Source organism: Bombus pyrosoma, linkage group LG1 (genome assembly GCF_014825855.1).
Source record: "Bombus pyrosoma isolate SC7728 linkage group LG1, ASM1482585v1, whole genome shotgun sequence".
Lineage (NCBI taxonomy): Eukaryota > Metazoa > Arthropoda > Insecta > Hymenoptera > Apidae > Bombus > Bombus pyrosoma.
In genome coordinates, this window is record NC_057770.1 from 13677714 (window position 1) to 13694044 (window position 16331).

General features: G+C 38.3%; 1 protein-coding gene across 2 annotated transcripts in view; it reads right to left on the reverse strand.

The window, feature by feature from the left end:
• The window catches only part of LOC122571180 (protein madd-4-like), a 109853-nt gene that overhangs the window by 65141 nt on the left and 28381 nt on the right, over positions 1-16331 (reverse strand). For both annotated transcript variants that reach the window (XM_043734599.1, XM_043734588.1), the window contains exons 3-4: positions 14574-14626; positions 11481-11580 (exon numbers count right to left, since the gene is read on the reverse strand). In XM_043734599.1, the coding sequence (XP_043590534.1) occupies positions 11481-11580; positions 14574-14626 (153 nt within the window). The remainder of the gene's footprint in view (positions 1-11480; positions 11581-14573; positions 14627-16331) is intronic.

Genomic DNA, 16331 nt, shown 5'->3' on the forward strand with positions numbered 1-16331 from the left:
GACCGTGAAAGGCTGGAAAATGGAAGGCACTTTGTATTCTCTCTTCTTCACTCGCATTCTTCTCTCGTGTTTCCTCAACTCCAGGATAGAAAATCCACTTTTTAACGTGATTCGTGTGCTTCAAGTTTTTACAGGAACTGAAGAAGACGATGCTTCGTCAATTGTTTCCCTTCAATGTCGAATTTTCCACGCGAAACGTTCGCGTTTAACTTTGAGTTCAATTTTCCCCGCGTTAAACTCGTCGACCTTTGTCGATGGTGAAGCGGTCACGGAAATGAGTCATTAATAAACGTCGAAGCACAAATAAAATTCTGCCGAAAGTTAAACCGAACACAGAACAATTGTGAAACCATAGATCAACGTAAACTTGGTCATAAAAGCCTTTACAGATTAATCATACTAATAAACTGCAGTAGATAGGTAATAATAAGGAACTTTACTCCTCTTTCTTAGGTTTTTCCTGCAGCTCTTTAGTTTTGCAAATAATTTTTTATTTTATTTATTTTGTAATTGGCCTTAGACTTAGGGGCGTGTAACGTATCTTCATTAGGACAAGCCATCCTTGTTGTTCAGTGGAGATTATATTTACAATTATATGTACAAATGTTGATTTAACAGAGTTTCACAACTATACGTGGTGATTAGACAGTCTAGATGTTAAAGACAATGTTCTTGGGTTCAATAACGAATCCACGGTCAACGGGGAAAACTCTTTGTTCAATAGAATATATTTTGAAACACAAAGTGACGTTAGCTGTGTCGCTCGGTTTCTTTCTGACTGACAAGACGATGTCAGTAAACTGTCCAAGGTGATCACAAGAATAAAAGACTGATACGATCACAACAAAATTCCAGCCGCCGCTACACGCAGACCCGCGTAGAGCCGACATTGCTCCTGCCCCCGGGGCTTGTTTGTTAATACAGCGTGTGTCCCTCAATATTCGTACTTTTTCTGTTCATTCCGTGACCTACGTGGCTACGTTCGGCGACCAGTCGTGTCACCTCGAGCCCAAGCCCACTGTCACAAATCTCGGGCAAACATAATCAGATCGTATCGCAACAACTACTTCCAAGTTCTATTATTTAAGTACAGCTATAATAAATAGTTTAGACTAAAGTATTGGGCATCTTCCCAAAATTCCAAAAGAATGGCCCGATGTCCCTACATCATGTATATCTTGAATTTTTATCCCCTCAACTGCTAACCAATCAGCGTACTATGGTTTCTATCACAGATTAGAAAATAATCAGTCTAACGTGATATCATAAACTATAACTATTACATACGTATTACGTCTGTAAAGACATGCCCACAATGTCGAAATAATAGATGACAAAAGCCACTTTGATATATTCTTAAATTTTCATATCAACATCGTCATTCATTTCAAAGATGCAATTTGTAGAAAATTCGTTTTTCAAGAAGCTTGACAATAAAAGGGTCCCATTACTAAGCGTTAATTGTGCAATTGCGTCGACGAGAGAGAGAGAGAGAGAGAAAATTCGTGAAACTCGCAAACCCGTTTACCAATTACATTGGAACACTTTCAATGCCAGTCGATTATCACATGGCGCATTACCTTTGAAAATGAAACGAATGAAATCATATCGACATTCGCAACGTCCTCAGCTCCCTCTTTTTATCTCTCTCCTTCTTTTTGAGAGGAGGGCGACACGCACGGATCTGGATATTGGAATTTAAAAATTCACTCTCGCCGTTATGCCGTCGCGTGAATTTAATATAACCAGCAGTCGGCCCGTGCTCAAGCACAAAGAACGAAATTGATACGGAAAGTGCGGGAATTATTTAACGTTCCCGTATCTGGATGCATATAAGTTTTTTGTCCACGGCGAAAAGAGCACGCGGGGACATTGAGAATGAAAAAGTACCCAGGCACAGGGCCCTGTCCCGCTCGATTTAACCGTCTTCAAAATTTCAAAGAATTCCTCTCTGCGAGAGCTTTATGGTTTCAAATAGGGAACGTCGTGTGATTTGAATATCCTCGTTTAGAGTGAAATGAATAATATTATCACTTTTGTAAGTTTCAATCTGAAACGGATAGACGAATCTTTAGTGCTTGTTTCATTAACTGGTTGAATAGCTTTGATTCTTTATAATGTTTGAAATTTTGATGTTACGATGCTGTTATCTTTGATGTTCAATATAACATAGTTAAAAAGTAGGTACATAGAGTAAGTACATAGTAAATATCTTTCAAGGAAACACCCAGCAGATCTCACAAAGGATATAACCTAACAAACAGGAAGATGGTACCCCGCTGGGGGTAACCATCCACATGCTATGTATATTTAAGCTATAATATTTTACCAAATGTCCTACTGGACAAATTGTAAAAATTTAAATAAATAAGAAAAAAAAAAAATCTTTCAAGACAATCCCATTGAAAACACGGTTTTCATAATAGGTGATTGATTGCTGTTTCTAAAATGGTTTCTAAAATTTTTCTCGTATGAAAAATAAAAGTATGACTTATTATATCTTTCTTCGTTCCAAATGGATGAAATGTAATAACGAATTAGCTTTAATGTTTACAAATTTATATTAAAAATCCCATGCTAAATATAATTAGGATAAAAGAGGACAGAGGATAACTGACAGAGGATAGAATGTCAATATCATGTTTGTATGTTAAAATATCCTTGTTTACAACGGTAACTTTTAATCGGAATCCTCTAAAATATTTCAAATAAACAAAATACAATAATTCATAAAGAGATTAAACACACTCTGAATATTTTCTAGCTTTCAGATATAAATTCACATTATTAATCCCACGCAAAAGACATACAATTCAGCATATAGAAAGTAACAACAGATGAGGGTTTGAAAAATTGTATCTTACAGAAGCTTTATAGTTTTGCAAATTTAAGTATTTTCGCCTAGAAAGGAGAGAATGTTAATATCACATTTGTCACCTTTAATTAGGGGCACTATGCTAATTCTATTAATTAATTACATAACTTCGATGCTCTACGATATATCAAATAAATGAAACAGGATAATTCTGCAATAAAAAGAAACAAATTACGTTCTCAATATTTCCTAGTATTTTCTGTTACAAACTCGCGTAAACAATTCCACATAGGAATCATATAAATCAATATATCATCAATATAATGGATATAAAAAAAAAAGAAGGAAAGAAAGAAAGACAAACGGAATGAGGATCGCTAAGAGAGAGATAGGAAAGTAAACGAGAGGAAAAAAAGAGAGATACAATTTCAGTTGAAAGAGAGGGATCGAGGGGGAAAGGCGCGAAAGGTAAGGTCCTCTTCGGTAGCCCGCGAACGTAAATCCCTTCTGGCTGGATTTTAACGTGAAATTTATCGTAGTGCTGGTAAATTATTGTCCGTCATGGTATCCCGGAGGAACCGGGAATCTTCTAATGGCGGAGAGGCTCGCGATCGAGGGCGTGCACGCTATTAATATTTCACAAGGCTAATGTGCCTTCGATTACTTTATAAATACCCAGGGAGATATATCGATACACCTGTAGATGTTTCTATATCTGTACGTGTGGTTGGAGCGCAACGTACCAACGACGTTTTCATAAATTTTCCAATTTCGCGGTTGCCGGTCCACGTAATCCGTCCTTTCAGTATAATCCTTCCCTTGGTTTTGTATTAACCACGGTTGGATATCAGGTCCGCGAGCCAAATTTACATTCGGAGACTGATGAGTCCTCTGAAACGTATCGCTGCACGGGATCACCAGCCACGCGTTAATATCTTTTTTTTTTCTTTTCTCTTTCTTCTTCATTTCTTTCCACGACCTTTCTATATTCTCTTTTTCTACGTCCACAAAAGCTTCCAGGTCTCTCTTTCCACATTCTACCTTTACCATCATCCTCTTTGTCTCGCCGTTACCTAGTTTTCCACCCTTCTCGTTTTTCTATGTAGGTATTTCTATTTCTCTATGTTTGTTTTATTTTTTGCTAACGAGCTCCGTAAATCTTTCGATCTCCAAAGTCGGCGATAAAGCCCGGCGTAATCTCGCGTTTTATTTTCCGCCTGGACGATAAATTTATTTCCTTATCGCTTTGATCTCGAGCTTAACTCGCGTTCAAATATTTCTAGATTTTTTTCTTCCACGTTTCCTTTCGCTCGTTGTTTGCTCACTGATAAAAGGTTCACGCAATCCTCTTCGATTCTCATTGTTGACTGTCATTAGCCCCCCTTTCTATCCATTTGAAGATCACACGGCCAAGATACGATGAGTCTGTTTTTGACAATATTCTAGCTTCGTTGTCATACATTCTCAGACTGAATTTCAATTTTTCCAATAGTATAATTGCGACATATTTGTCGTATGCAAAATGTTTTATCAAACACGCGCAATAAACATGTACATAATATTTTCTATGATAGGTGTTTAAATATCGAAGCTTAAAGCTTATTGAAGTTTAAAATTATTCTTTCATTAATTTGTAATTGGGGTCGAGAAATTCTTCTCTTTTTGAATAAAAAGAACGCGTCCGTTTATGTCGTTGCGCCGTCACCTGTAGTTTTCACGCGTTGCTTGGCCATGCGCGCCAATTTATGAAAAATGACACGATTATAAGCGGAAAATAAATTTATTTGGTCGAGTTCCAAGGGGAATAACGGTGCGCAAACTGCAGCAAGTTTAGACTGTCGGGATTGCACGTTGGTCGAGGGATGTGTCAATTACGCTTAATTCGATCCACCTGACAATCGTATCTTATTTCGCGCCAGGCAAATTGATCGAACGCGCCATTGTTTGGCATCGTAGTTGCGTTTGCCGGAAAAACAAATCTCTTCGGCCGATACGTACGAAATTCCATGTAGAAAAGCGTTAGTAAATTCTTCCGTTATTCCACATTCTGGATGAAGCAATAAAGTATGAATATTCACTCGTTTAAAGTTATCTATCATGTTGAGGTATTTTCCTGACAAAAATTACATCTATGTTATATAAATAATATTTATGAATTTATAAAAGGTTATAAATGTGGCAATAATCTAAAGAACAATTTTTTATGGAACCCTCTAGCTTTCTCTTTGTGAGAAATTTATAAGTAACCTTCGAACCAATAAATCTTGAGACTGTCAGAAATTTATGCCTAACTTTCGAGGCAATTCTTTTTCTTCTTCGCTGGTAGTTAACTTTTATGATACGTGACCTGAAAGTTACCCGCTCATTCATCTACATTTTTTAGATATCGTTTTGTATCCTTACTGCATCATGCTGTATTATTATTATTATTATTATTATGCGATACTTGTATCTTTCTCCTTTCCTTGTTTCTTCTCTTTTCACAGCAATAATTTTCACAGAAAATATGCAAAGTGCAGTAGTAGGCACTAATTATGTACATAAAACGAATACAACTCTTACCCGAGTTTCATTCTTTTAATCATATTCGTAAAAATACGATATTTGTTACGCCAATGTCCTCATATTTATAACAGCCTATAACATTGGATTGCTAATATTCCTCTTAAGAAATCAAAAATTCGAATTAATCATAACTGTTTCCTTCGCGAGCACGGTGATAATAAATAGGCTAATAAATAAAAGATTAAACGATTTTTCGATGTATCTTTCTGTATTTTACACTTGATCTCCTTCACCATCAGAACGATCATCTAAATCGTCTAGATCTAAATCCTATCGTCCAAATCCTTTCTAAGATCGTCGTAAAAGGATATATCACAGTTGATCCTTGATGTATCGATAAAAAGCGTCATGGAATCTATGTTTTCCGTCTTACGAGGATATGGTTCGTGTGATATAGGGGTGACACTGGTCGTCATAGCCGGATTTGTCGTCGAGCTTAACGCTTCGTTCATACTTTGGGCAAGTATTTTCGCGTCAACGTGCGTGGGTCAATCGTGCGGGGCAGATTGGATGTGACATCATAAAAAGCTCAGTAGCGAATGAGCACTTACGAGCCCGAGAAAATTGTCCATCAGACAGAATGAGAGATGTCGCGCGGAATCCGTGTCATTTTGTCCCATGAAAAACGTGACGGAACTCTTAAACGATCTGACGACGAACGTTCTCGATAGTACTATGAAATGAATAGTCAATACGATGACCGATCTACACGGAGAGTCGAGAAAGTTGAACGAGACGTCGGCCGTCGCCATGTATCCCCGTTGCAACGGGTGATGAATCGTCCAAGTTGCCAATACGTAATTTTTCGATGGAATACGGTAGATTCTGGACGTTCTCTGGGCGTGACTTTTGGACATATTGAATGCTTCATATGTATACGAATAGTTTATAAACCGAAAGAGGAACGAGCTGTACCCATAAGAAATTCGTGCGATAAGAGTTGAAAATTGTATCAATAGGATAGCTCGAACGTCGAGCGATTTTCGTGTCAGTTTTTCACGACAAGTAAACGTCCTGATTTGATATTTGCTCCGTAGACAGCGCAAAGGTCGCGAGAATCTAATTTAGAATGCGATCAACCCAGCAACGAAATAAATGAATTTATAAGATGGACTTCGTGCATACTTCCGTACGATTAATTTCGAGAACCTATCAACCCTCGATGATCTCGTTCGTCAAGGAATCAAAAAACATTCGAAAAATCTTCCATCGCTATTCGTTACCTCCTATTCATCGTAATACACATATACTTACTTATCTTCCGTTTGTACCATCTTTATACCGAGTATATTCAGATGATTTGAAACAACGTTCCAACCAGATCGTTATTCGCGTAAAGATTGTCAAGCGAAGAACTTAATTTGAAATTTTTTCAATCCATGCAATCATCGTCTTTTCAAACAATTTTAAACAACATTCCAATCAGCTCGATTTCGACGTAAAGATCGCGGTTTCCAGAAATCCTATCCGGCAGTGATTTCTTCAAATTAATCCCTGCGTCGTTCCAGTACTCTCTGCGTTGTTCCCTCGAGGCAAATTTCACGCTCGCCGGAATTCCTGCAGATCAGAGTTCTCTCTCTTTTCTACGTGCAAACTTTTGTTCGACTTATCTCTCTATTCGGCTTCTCTATTCTGTGAACGTAATGGACAGCACGTTTACAGGTCTCTCGGTTAGGTCGAGCGTGTGAAAGAGAATCGTTCGTTGCAACAAAGCCCCAATAAAGCCGGTTTCGGGCCGGTTAAATGAAAGAGATATTACGCGTTACGTATGCGGCGGCCGTAGCGGTGGAAAAAGGGGTGGGCAAGATCGACGTTGCCTTTGTGGACGGTACCTATCGATAGCTTTGTTGGCGGTGCATTTACGAACGTCGAGTGCAGGTCCTCTCGCCTTGCAGCAACGGCGGCCGCCGCGACGTCGACCCTTGGGCGAAATGTCACGTCGGTCACACGACGGCGACGACTACACCAAGCTTTGCTCGCTTACTTCTCGCCTTAGGTCCAAAAGAAAGAGAGAGAGAGAGAGAGAGAGAGAGACCGTTTCGCGAAAATTCCCGATGCAATTTTATGCCTGAACGACGCGTGACCCATACGTGAAACGGAAGCCAGGATTGCCCTGGAAAATCGAGTTGAAGATAATTCCGAACGTGTTTAACGCATCAACCGGATTCGATGACAATTATGAGCTTTATTTGCTATAAATACTATTCTTTCTTGCTAATTTTCTGTTGCAACGTGTTGCGAAGGTAAGAGGATAATTGAGTTTAAGGAAAATGGATGTGTGAACGGTGTTGATCGAATTGGAAAGATTTTTCCTGAACTTATAATATTAATGAATTAACAAGCTGGAAAATATTTTATAATTTTATTATTTTCTGTGAAACAGGATATTCAGTAGGCTTGTAATTTGTAAAATTAGCTCAAAGACATTCGATTATCAAACATGGTTCATTCAATATGGGAATTTAATACTGCTGATAATTAGAAAGGGCTGTAAAAGAATCTTGAGCCTCCTAGATATTAATTGAATTATTTCATAAACGGGGCGTTATACATTCTTTCTTTTCTTTTTTTTTTTTTTTCAATTGTATTCAATTGTAATTGGTAATGGTTCGAGATATTCTTCAGACTAGCGTATAATTATTTCACCCCTCTCGTAACCGGCGAGGCCGATATCGTGGAGTGGTGAATTCTTACTGCTTAAAGATACTTCAGGCTGAAAAGTAAATTGCCACGGCGAATACACGACGGATATTCGAAGGAAGGAATATCGAGTCGTGATGCGCATCGGAAATGACCGATTACCCATCAACTGTGTTAATTACCATTGCGCAATACTCCACAGGCAGGAGTGCTTTGTTTTGCTCTGTAATATTCATAAAGCTCATCGACCCGCGGGAAGAAATTCCGCAATGAAATACAAATAACCGAACCATCGATTCGCGAATAATGAACGGCAATTTCTTCTTTCGTTCTCCAATAAGAAATTCCATCCTTGTGCCGTATTTATTCTTAAACAATCGACCCCCAACAAATTAACAGGCTCTCGGTACAAACTACCAATTCACGTTTTACCGAAACACTTTTGCGGTGAACGAGACCGCAGTTTCCACCGACCAAAAACACCTTCCCCAACGATTCTCCTTCTCCGTGAAATAAAATCAGCAAATAAACAAAAAAAAAAAAAAAAAAAGACAAAAAGAGAGAGATAAAAATCAAACATTAAATTAATCAGAAGTATGGAGCATTCCAGGGCAGGACTAACAGGGGAGGTTACGTTAAAAGGGAAAATATCGCCGGGACAAGAACCGTATACGTTTACAAGTTTCACAAAGGGGCAGCAGGAGGGTGGAGGACATCGATTTTCAGCCTTGAATTTACGATCCGCAACGGCGCTACTTTTCTGCGGTTCGCTCGTCACCCACCACCCTTCCGTCCTCTTTCACTCCGTTGTTTTTCCTATTCTCTCATTGTTTTTTTCTTCGGGGAATCGTGTTGCCCGACGTGGACACACACAAAGTGGCAGGATGGATACACGCGAGACCAAGACAATACGCAACCCTTCGGCATATGTCGAAGAAAACAGACAGATGAAAAAAGAGAGAACGATAGAATAGAAGAGGATAGAAAGGAAGGGAAGAAAGGAAAAATGGCTCGGGTAAATTCGACGGAATATCGAGTTGGCAGATATCAATGGGAAGGACGGCCACGTGTGTCCGTGGACGGGGTCGAAACTCGGCCCAGATTCGGAATGTGGGTCGGGTCAGCTGCATCCGTGCATCCCCCGGGGTATGGCCGGGTGCTGCAAAGCGCAGCACGTATTCCATGCACTTGCAGGCTCGGGACACGGTCATACGTGACAGCCGCAGCCGACCGTCACGCGTCGAATTTGAATTGATAATTCGCGTAATTTCTGACCGAGCCCTGTTGGCATAAGGCTGTAATAACGGGACGAACAATTAATTACGGAGTCGCGGCCTGAACCGTTCTTTGACGTATAAACCGCTTGTCTGTTCGCTTGACGATGATGGGTTGACCGTTTTGAGCTTTCACGGATGGCGTGCGCGCGTGCGAGTATACGTGGTATACACGCGTGTTTGTGACAACGGTGGAAATTGTTTATCGTGTAGATCGAGAGTGCCGCTATTGATCGTCAAGAGGTGTCTCGCTCGGAAGATTCCTTTTATTCGCCGATTTTTGCAATGAGAAGAAAGATATTCTCCTTTTGTCCCGTCTGGTTTCGATGTTTTCAGGAAGTAATTTTCTTTTTCGGTTTCGTTTAATGCTAAATTCGTTTATCAGCTAGTTAAACGAAGATTACCGAGTAATGTTTTATCGAAACGTTACACGTAATTTGTATTTAATGATCGCTATTGAAGAATCCGAAGCTGTGGACAAAGTTGAAACGAAAGTTTATCCAACCTGTCTTCGATTAGAGGAAATCACAATTGGTGTCACCGGCCTGATTCGATGCCAATCAGTTTTCTTAACAAAACATTTATAGCGATTCCATCAACTTTATCTGCTCGGTCTAACCTTTTCTCTGTTATAAAATACTTAAAATTTTAGAAGAATATTTCTAATGTCTGAATTATGAAAACAAAATTTCAAAAACAGCAATGAAAAATAAAAGATACGGTACGATTATACATACGATATAGCTGGAATAGACATTATTGTAATTGTTCAGAGGTAATGTGCAACCAAGTTGATATTACGAATTCTGTAACCAAGTAGGACTAGAAATTTTTAAACACTTGCTTATTTGAATGAAATTTCCCTATTTATAGGACGCGGAGAACCTTTTTGGATTCGACTATACTGTATCTATGTGACAATGCCCGGAGCACTCTGTATACATCTATCGTTAACCATGGAGGATATATAATTCACGAACGAAATAAAATCCACTTGTAATCGTTAAATTCACGATGGTTTAGTGAAAAGTTTGTGAAAAGGGTTAAGCAAGACACGGTTGGCGAAGCAAATCCCGTTTTCCAGCGCCTACATAAACGGGACCGTGGCGAAGGGTTGGTGGGCGGTATAAGAGAGCGAGAGGGAATCGAGGACGGCGTATCGCGGCGGAATACTGCGAGGCAGCTTCAAAAGTTGCCAGTTAAACGACGGAGTTAACTTCGTTTCGTTGTTTGCGCGAACCGCAAATTTCCTCCAGTTACTCAGACCCGGAGCCCTGGTGCCGTTATAATCACGTGGATGTACGTGTTACCGGGGCTCGAACAGCAGACAGAGAGACGAGAGAGTCACTCGGTCGTTCTCGTTTGTCCCGTTTCTGCTCGTGTGACAACTTACTCCTCGCCTTGCGCTTCATTCGCGATAAACGACAGAGAGGAAACACGGTGCAACCAGTTCCACAGCTCGGAGCTTCTATCTCACCTTGCCTGTTTCCTATACGTTACACTCTCTGTCTTACAGTCTTACGGCGGCAAGTCGCTTGAATAGAATTATATTGATAAGACAGCCGCTTTCGGGAATAATTGAATTTAGGCTAGTACACTGAATATTCGACGGATACTGCTATCTGTTTGCTGCAACTGCTTTACGTGGTTGTTCTTCCAATAGATATCGGTTTGTTTCGTGGTTTAATTTCTCATCGAATTTTCCTTCCTCGGGTCTAAAGAAATTGTCATGTGATTAGAGAATTGTCTAGAGACGATAAGAATTGTTCATTGTTGTAAACATTTCTCCTTCTACTATTTTATGTGATTATTCTTTCCTTTTGGTTCGTGGTTTGGTTCGTGGACTCTCGATCGATTTTTGTTTTTTCGTTGGAGAAAATTGCACGAAGAAATTTTGAATTGATAACGGAATTGTTTAGAGGCGATGAAGATTTTTCACATTTATAATATTCTCCCTTTCTCATCTGTTAGATGCAATAATTTTACGAGCTGGTTTTTCTATTAGTGATTTATCTGGTATTTGAACTTTTTTAGGGGTGTTTGTTCGTTGGTGGCGACTTTGAAACAAAGACGAAGAAATGGCGAAATGGAAAGACAATCGTTTATAGATGATGAAAATTTGTGACAAATGCAAGTGTTCTGGTTTAGAAAAGTAATGAAAAAGATGCTTTCGCTGAATGACTCACCTCAGGGTTGCAGATCTTGTATTTCGTGCTCCACGACCTGCCTTTGCACGGTTTCCTCCTACAGCGCTTCTGCTGTCGTGAAATCCCACCGCCGCAGCTCCTGCGAAGTAGGGCGAGCATAATTACAAAAAAAAAAAAAAGAACAACGTACGAAGAGACTAACAAGAAGCATAGGTGTAATTTTTGACGCTGGTTCTTTTTGTCACAAAAATATCATTTTATGTAAACAAGCAAAGAATTCAGAAACTCAGTATTCTGTATTGCTCGTCGTCGCGAAGATTTTCTAACGATACAAAGTATAATTGTCCTATTGTGCTATTAAGATGTAACAATATTATATCCTAATTTAAAGAAAAATGTATTGAACGTGAAATATACGCGTTGCCAATGTATATTTCTATACTATTATTTCGTTTCTTTTACTTCGTGTATCTCTACACTGAGATTACGAGAGAACTGGTCGGAATTAGGACATGTAAGCGGAAAATTCGAAGCACCTGGAAAAATCATACGGTTTCTTTGATCATGAATTACTCGTTTCGAGAATTTAAGTAGCACTTGTGCTTGCGGTACGCGCGGGTCGGTAGTTCGCAATTCTGACGTCATTACTTAAAATTTGTTTCAAATGTAGCTGTGTTTTAAAACTTGAATGAACGGTATATGTATAACATATACATAAGCACATAATACATAGGCATAAACGACAACGTCAAACGTTAAACGAATAAAGGATCTTTAATTTCGCGACAACGAAACGTTTCGGGGAACTACTTCTACAAGTATCCCGTTTTCCAAACGTTCTCTCTGTTTCTTAATTTTCCACTCCATATTTACTTACTCCAATTAACGGAGAGAGACCGGTTGCTTAAAACCTTTCATAAATAAATTTGTCGAATTAATTAAATATCTTAGGCAAGCTAATTCTTCTTTTAATGGTAGACAAGCAAAGCTATTCGCAATTTTGTTCAAAGAATTTGATATTCCGATAATAAAATTTATTGTAGGATTCCAACGGTTTCAAAAAATAAATAATATAATTAGGTTAATTAAATTCACAGGGATCTCCGCTCGATTTTTATTCCAATATTTCTAAATATTTTTATATACATATAAATCTGACGTCACATCATTTCTATTTTAATTGCCTTATATCTTCTGACGGTATTAAAGAATCTTTATTCGTGTAATATATCTGTCCTGAAAAATATTACTTTTGTGAAATTTTGTAAATGCATTCACCCTTAATGTACCTACATATTACTTACAGAATTTTGAGGATCGAAAATAGGGAGAAACGTAAGAAAATGACATCTAAAAATGGAGAATAATCTAGCACAGAACTAACAACAATAATTAAAAATACACGATAATCTATGTATACAGAAAGTGGCAATGGTTAACTAAAAATGACAAAAGTTTAAGACATGAAACACTAGGCGAATATATCGTATTGTATCTATCTATCTATCTATCGTTTACAGTCGAAAATCGTAGAAATATTCGCACCTTCGATTCCCGATTTCAGACGATCGATATTTTTTCCCGAAATTTTGTTCCCGAGATTTTGAAGAATGTATCGGAATAATAAAAATTTGCATTATAAGAAAATATCAATTTATCCAATATCGACAATTGGGAGAGGTACTAAATACTAAACTTTTGCGATATACACTATATGTCGTGGACTTGGCAAAAAAAGAGTGGTACAAATCAGATGGTAATGCGTTGATGGAGGTGAAAAATGTTAATAATTGTATCGGGGAAGGCGAACAAAGATTTAGAGGGCCGTGGCTGGCCGCGTCGAATGTACGGCACCGTATATCGTGCAATAAGCTTCTCCAGGAGGGCGAGTGCAGTTCACCAGTCGTAAGCGTCATAAATTATTTGCTGGCGCAGTCTGGGCCGTTTCTGGTCGGCTGAAAAACGAGCTAGCCGTCCCGACGTCCGCCACCGGAACTCTACCGTTGTCGAAACGAGTTCTGAAACGTTTAACATTCCACCGATGTAATGGCGCCGCGACGCGATACTTAGCCCTTCGATCGGCTCTATCTTGCGATAGAACAGCCGCTTTATGATCTTACATTTTTGTTAGAAAATGGAGGATGTTTGCCAAGTTAATTTCTTATAAATGCATAGACATCCGCAGTCTCGCGATAACCTTCTGACGTTTATTACCGGCTTACGTTATAAGAAATGATGGAAAGAGTTACATAAATGACGCAAAAACGTGATTCTCGATACGTAGAAACGAAGTTGCAATACGAATGACGAGATGATTATTTGGCTTTTCGTTTAGTCTAATAAACATGTGATAAAGCTATGACGGTCGAAAATAAATGTAAATGCGACTTATGTCGTTAGTTATCGCTGATAAGAGAGTGACTTGTAAGAAAGTATAATCGAACAGTAGTCGTAACAGAGAAATCATGATTTATCGTTTCTTACGTCACTCAGAATAATTTCACAATCCGTTATTAATGAATAAGCAGTAGGGTCAGAAGTGATTGTCGTCAGAGACGAGGATTTCCGTGAGATGAATCAAATGTGTTTTAACCGCAGTGAACCGTAATAAAATTCCCGACAGTTATGTAAAACGTATTTTACGTATTTTCTAATATCGTTTATGCTCTATGGTTCGTAAGAATCCGGACACTTTGATCAATTTGTAATAATATTATGCGAATTTTAACAAGTTAATAATTAGTAGTTTTTTTTATCTGTTAAAAAGACTCGACAACAATATGTTTGTCAATTTACTATATGTAACTTGTATTAACGTCTAGAAATGTTTCTATCAGTTTAGAAGTACATTCTTACATTTACGTGCTTTCTTACAATTAGTCTCTCAAATAACAAAATACAATAGTTCTACAAGGCTTGATAATTACAAATTATAGATTTCTTTATTATCGTTATTGATTTTCAAAAATTAACTGTCATTTATTCGCAACTTTCTAATGAAATTATATTTTATAAGAAATGCTTAAATGTCTGTAAACTGATGTACAAAGAATGAGGGTAAAAATAGTTATGAACGAAAGTGTATCCTATCGTATCAATCAATTAATACATAATAAAGCGTAATATGCTTACCTTGTACAGCTGGACCATTTGGACCAAGGTGACCATTCGCCCCACACGACGCTCTGAAAATAGAAAACAATTAGTCAGTATTTGTTTCCTTTACGAAGCAATTTGTTAAATTTTGGATTAAATTGTACAAATGAAACGCCCATTTCCGCGGAATACATTCGATAAAACGCATGCTTATCATTTATCATTTGTCATTTATCATTTATCATTTATCATTTATCATTTATCACGAGAAAAATTCGACGTTCAATTAAAATTCGGCGTAGCGAATTAATCGGAGGCTGTATTTTCTAAAACTGTCCCGTTTCTCGCGCCCGTGCGTTACTTTTAACGAAATTGGAGGATCCGTCGCGAGCGAATGAATTCGTTAAAATACCGCTCGATGCACAGCAATACTCGATAGGTAATTAAATCAGCCCTCATGAAATTGTTGGACAATTAATCCGTACAACGACAAATCCCCCCATTCCGCCAGCTGCTCCCGTTTGTCAAATATTTCTTGTCTATGCTCGAGATTTACGAACAAAAACCTTTCAAAGTATGAATTTTATTCCAGTCAAGCACGAACGCCATGTTTAATCCAAGAAATTGCTGCTTTTAGCTCGTATGGGACAGGATGAATCGTACGTGGATGACATGACGAATGAAAGGTTTTTGCAGAGTCTTAAATTAGAGACACTGAAATCGTGAATACGATAGGATTTTAAAATATCGATAGTCAAATGTTTTATGAAGTTAGATGAATAAGATAGTATCCATTTTAAGAAGATTACATTTTACCATTGTCCCTTTTGACCTTTTCATTCCCCAATTACCATATTTTCGAACGAATTACTAACAAAAGCGTATTGCTTCCTGTATCCTCCTAAAGAAGACATAATGCATCAAAATCGTGAATAATTTTATCAAAACAAGTACATATATCGTTGCATAAGCAGCAAGATATTTGCAACAAGCATGTAACATATAACACGTAAAAATGAACCTCCATTTATCCTAACATTTTCAAAATTGGGAAGAATCATAAACGAACAGTATCGTACAGGAATTATCCTAAAATTCATTTTCATGTAACGATATGCGTATAGGATTTCTAGAAATATATTTAATTGTAATAATAAGACCAGTAACGTAGATGATCTGAGATCCTTGTAGTGTTAATAAACTTGCTTTTAGATTTAGCTGATTCAGAGAAGACATAGCGCAAAAAATCCGCGTACATCCGATTCGTCGTATCAGGAATTCGAGAATGTGTGTCGAGAATCGCGTATAGAGCAAAAAGCTTGCCGATAAAAGTGGTACCGGCATAAGAACGGCGATATATCAAAGTATTTAGCGTTTCTCTACAGCGTGGAAACAGAAAAATCTCGTCTGTGAAACGGACAGGAGCTGGCTTGCACATCGATATCCCTCTTGGAGCAATAAGTTCACCGTGAGACGTGATAAAAATTTCGGCGCTTCTATATCGCAATGCTCGGCACGTTCGTAGCCGAACCGAGCGGATTTCGAAAATTCACTTTTACCAGTCGGCTCGAGGCTCGTCGAGCTGAATTCCAGGCTGGATATTTCGCGATGGCGAGCAGTTGCTACGATCATCGCTTCAGAATCTGCAGAAAATAAATCGGCAAGGTCGGCGATGCATTCTAACGTGTTAAACGACACCTGATTGAATTCCTTTTTTCTTTTTTTTTTTTTAAATAATCAACTTTGCGCAAAATCGCAATTAAGATTGAAAGAATCGTTGGGAAAAATATCGGC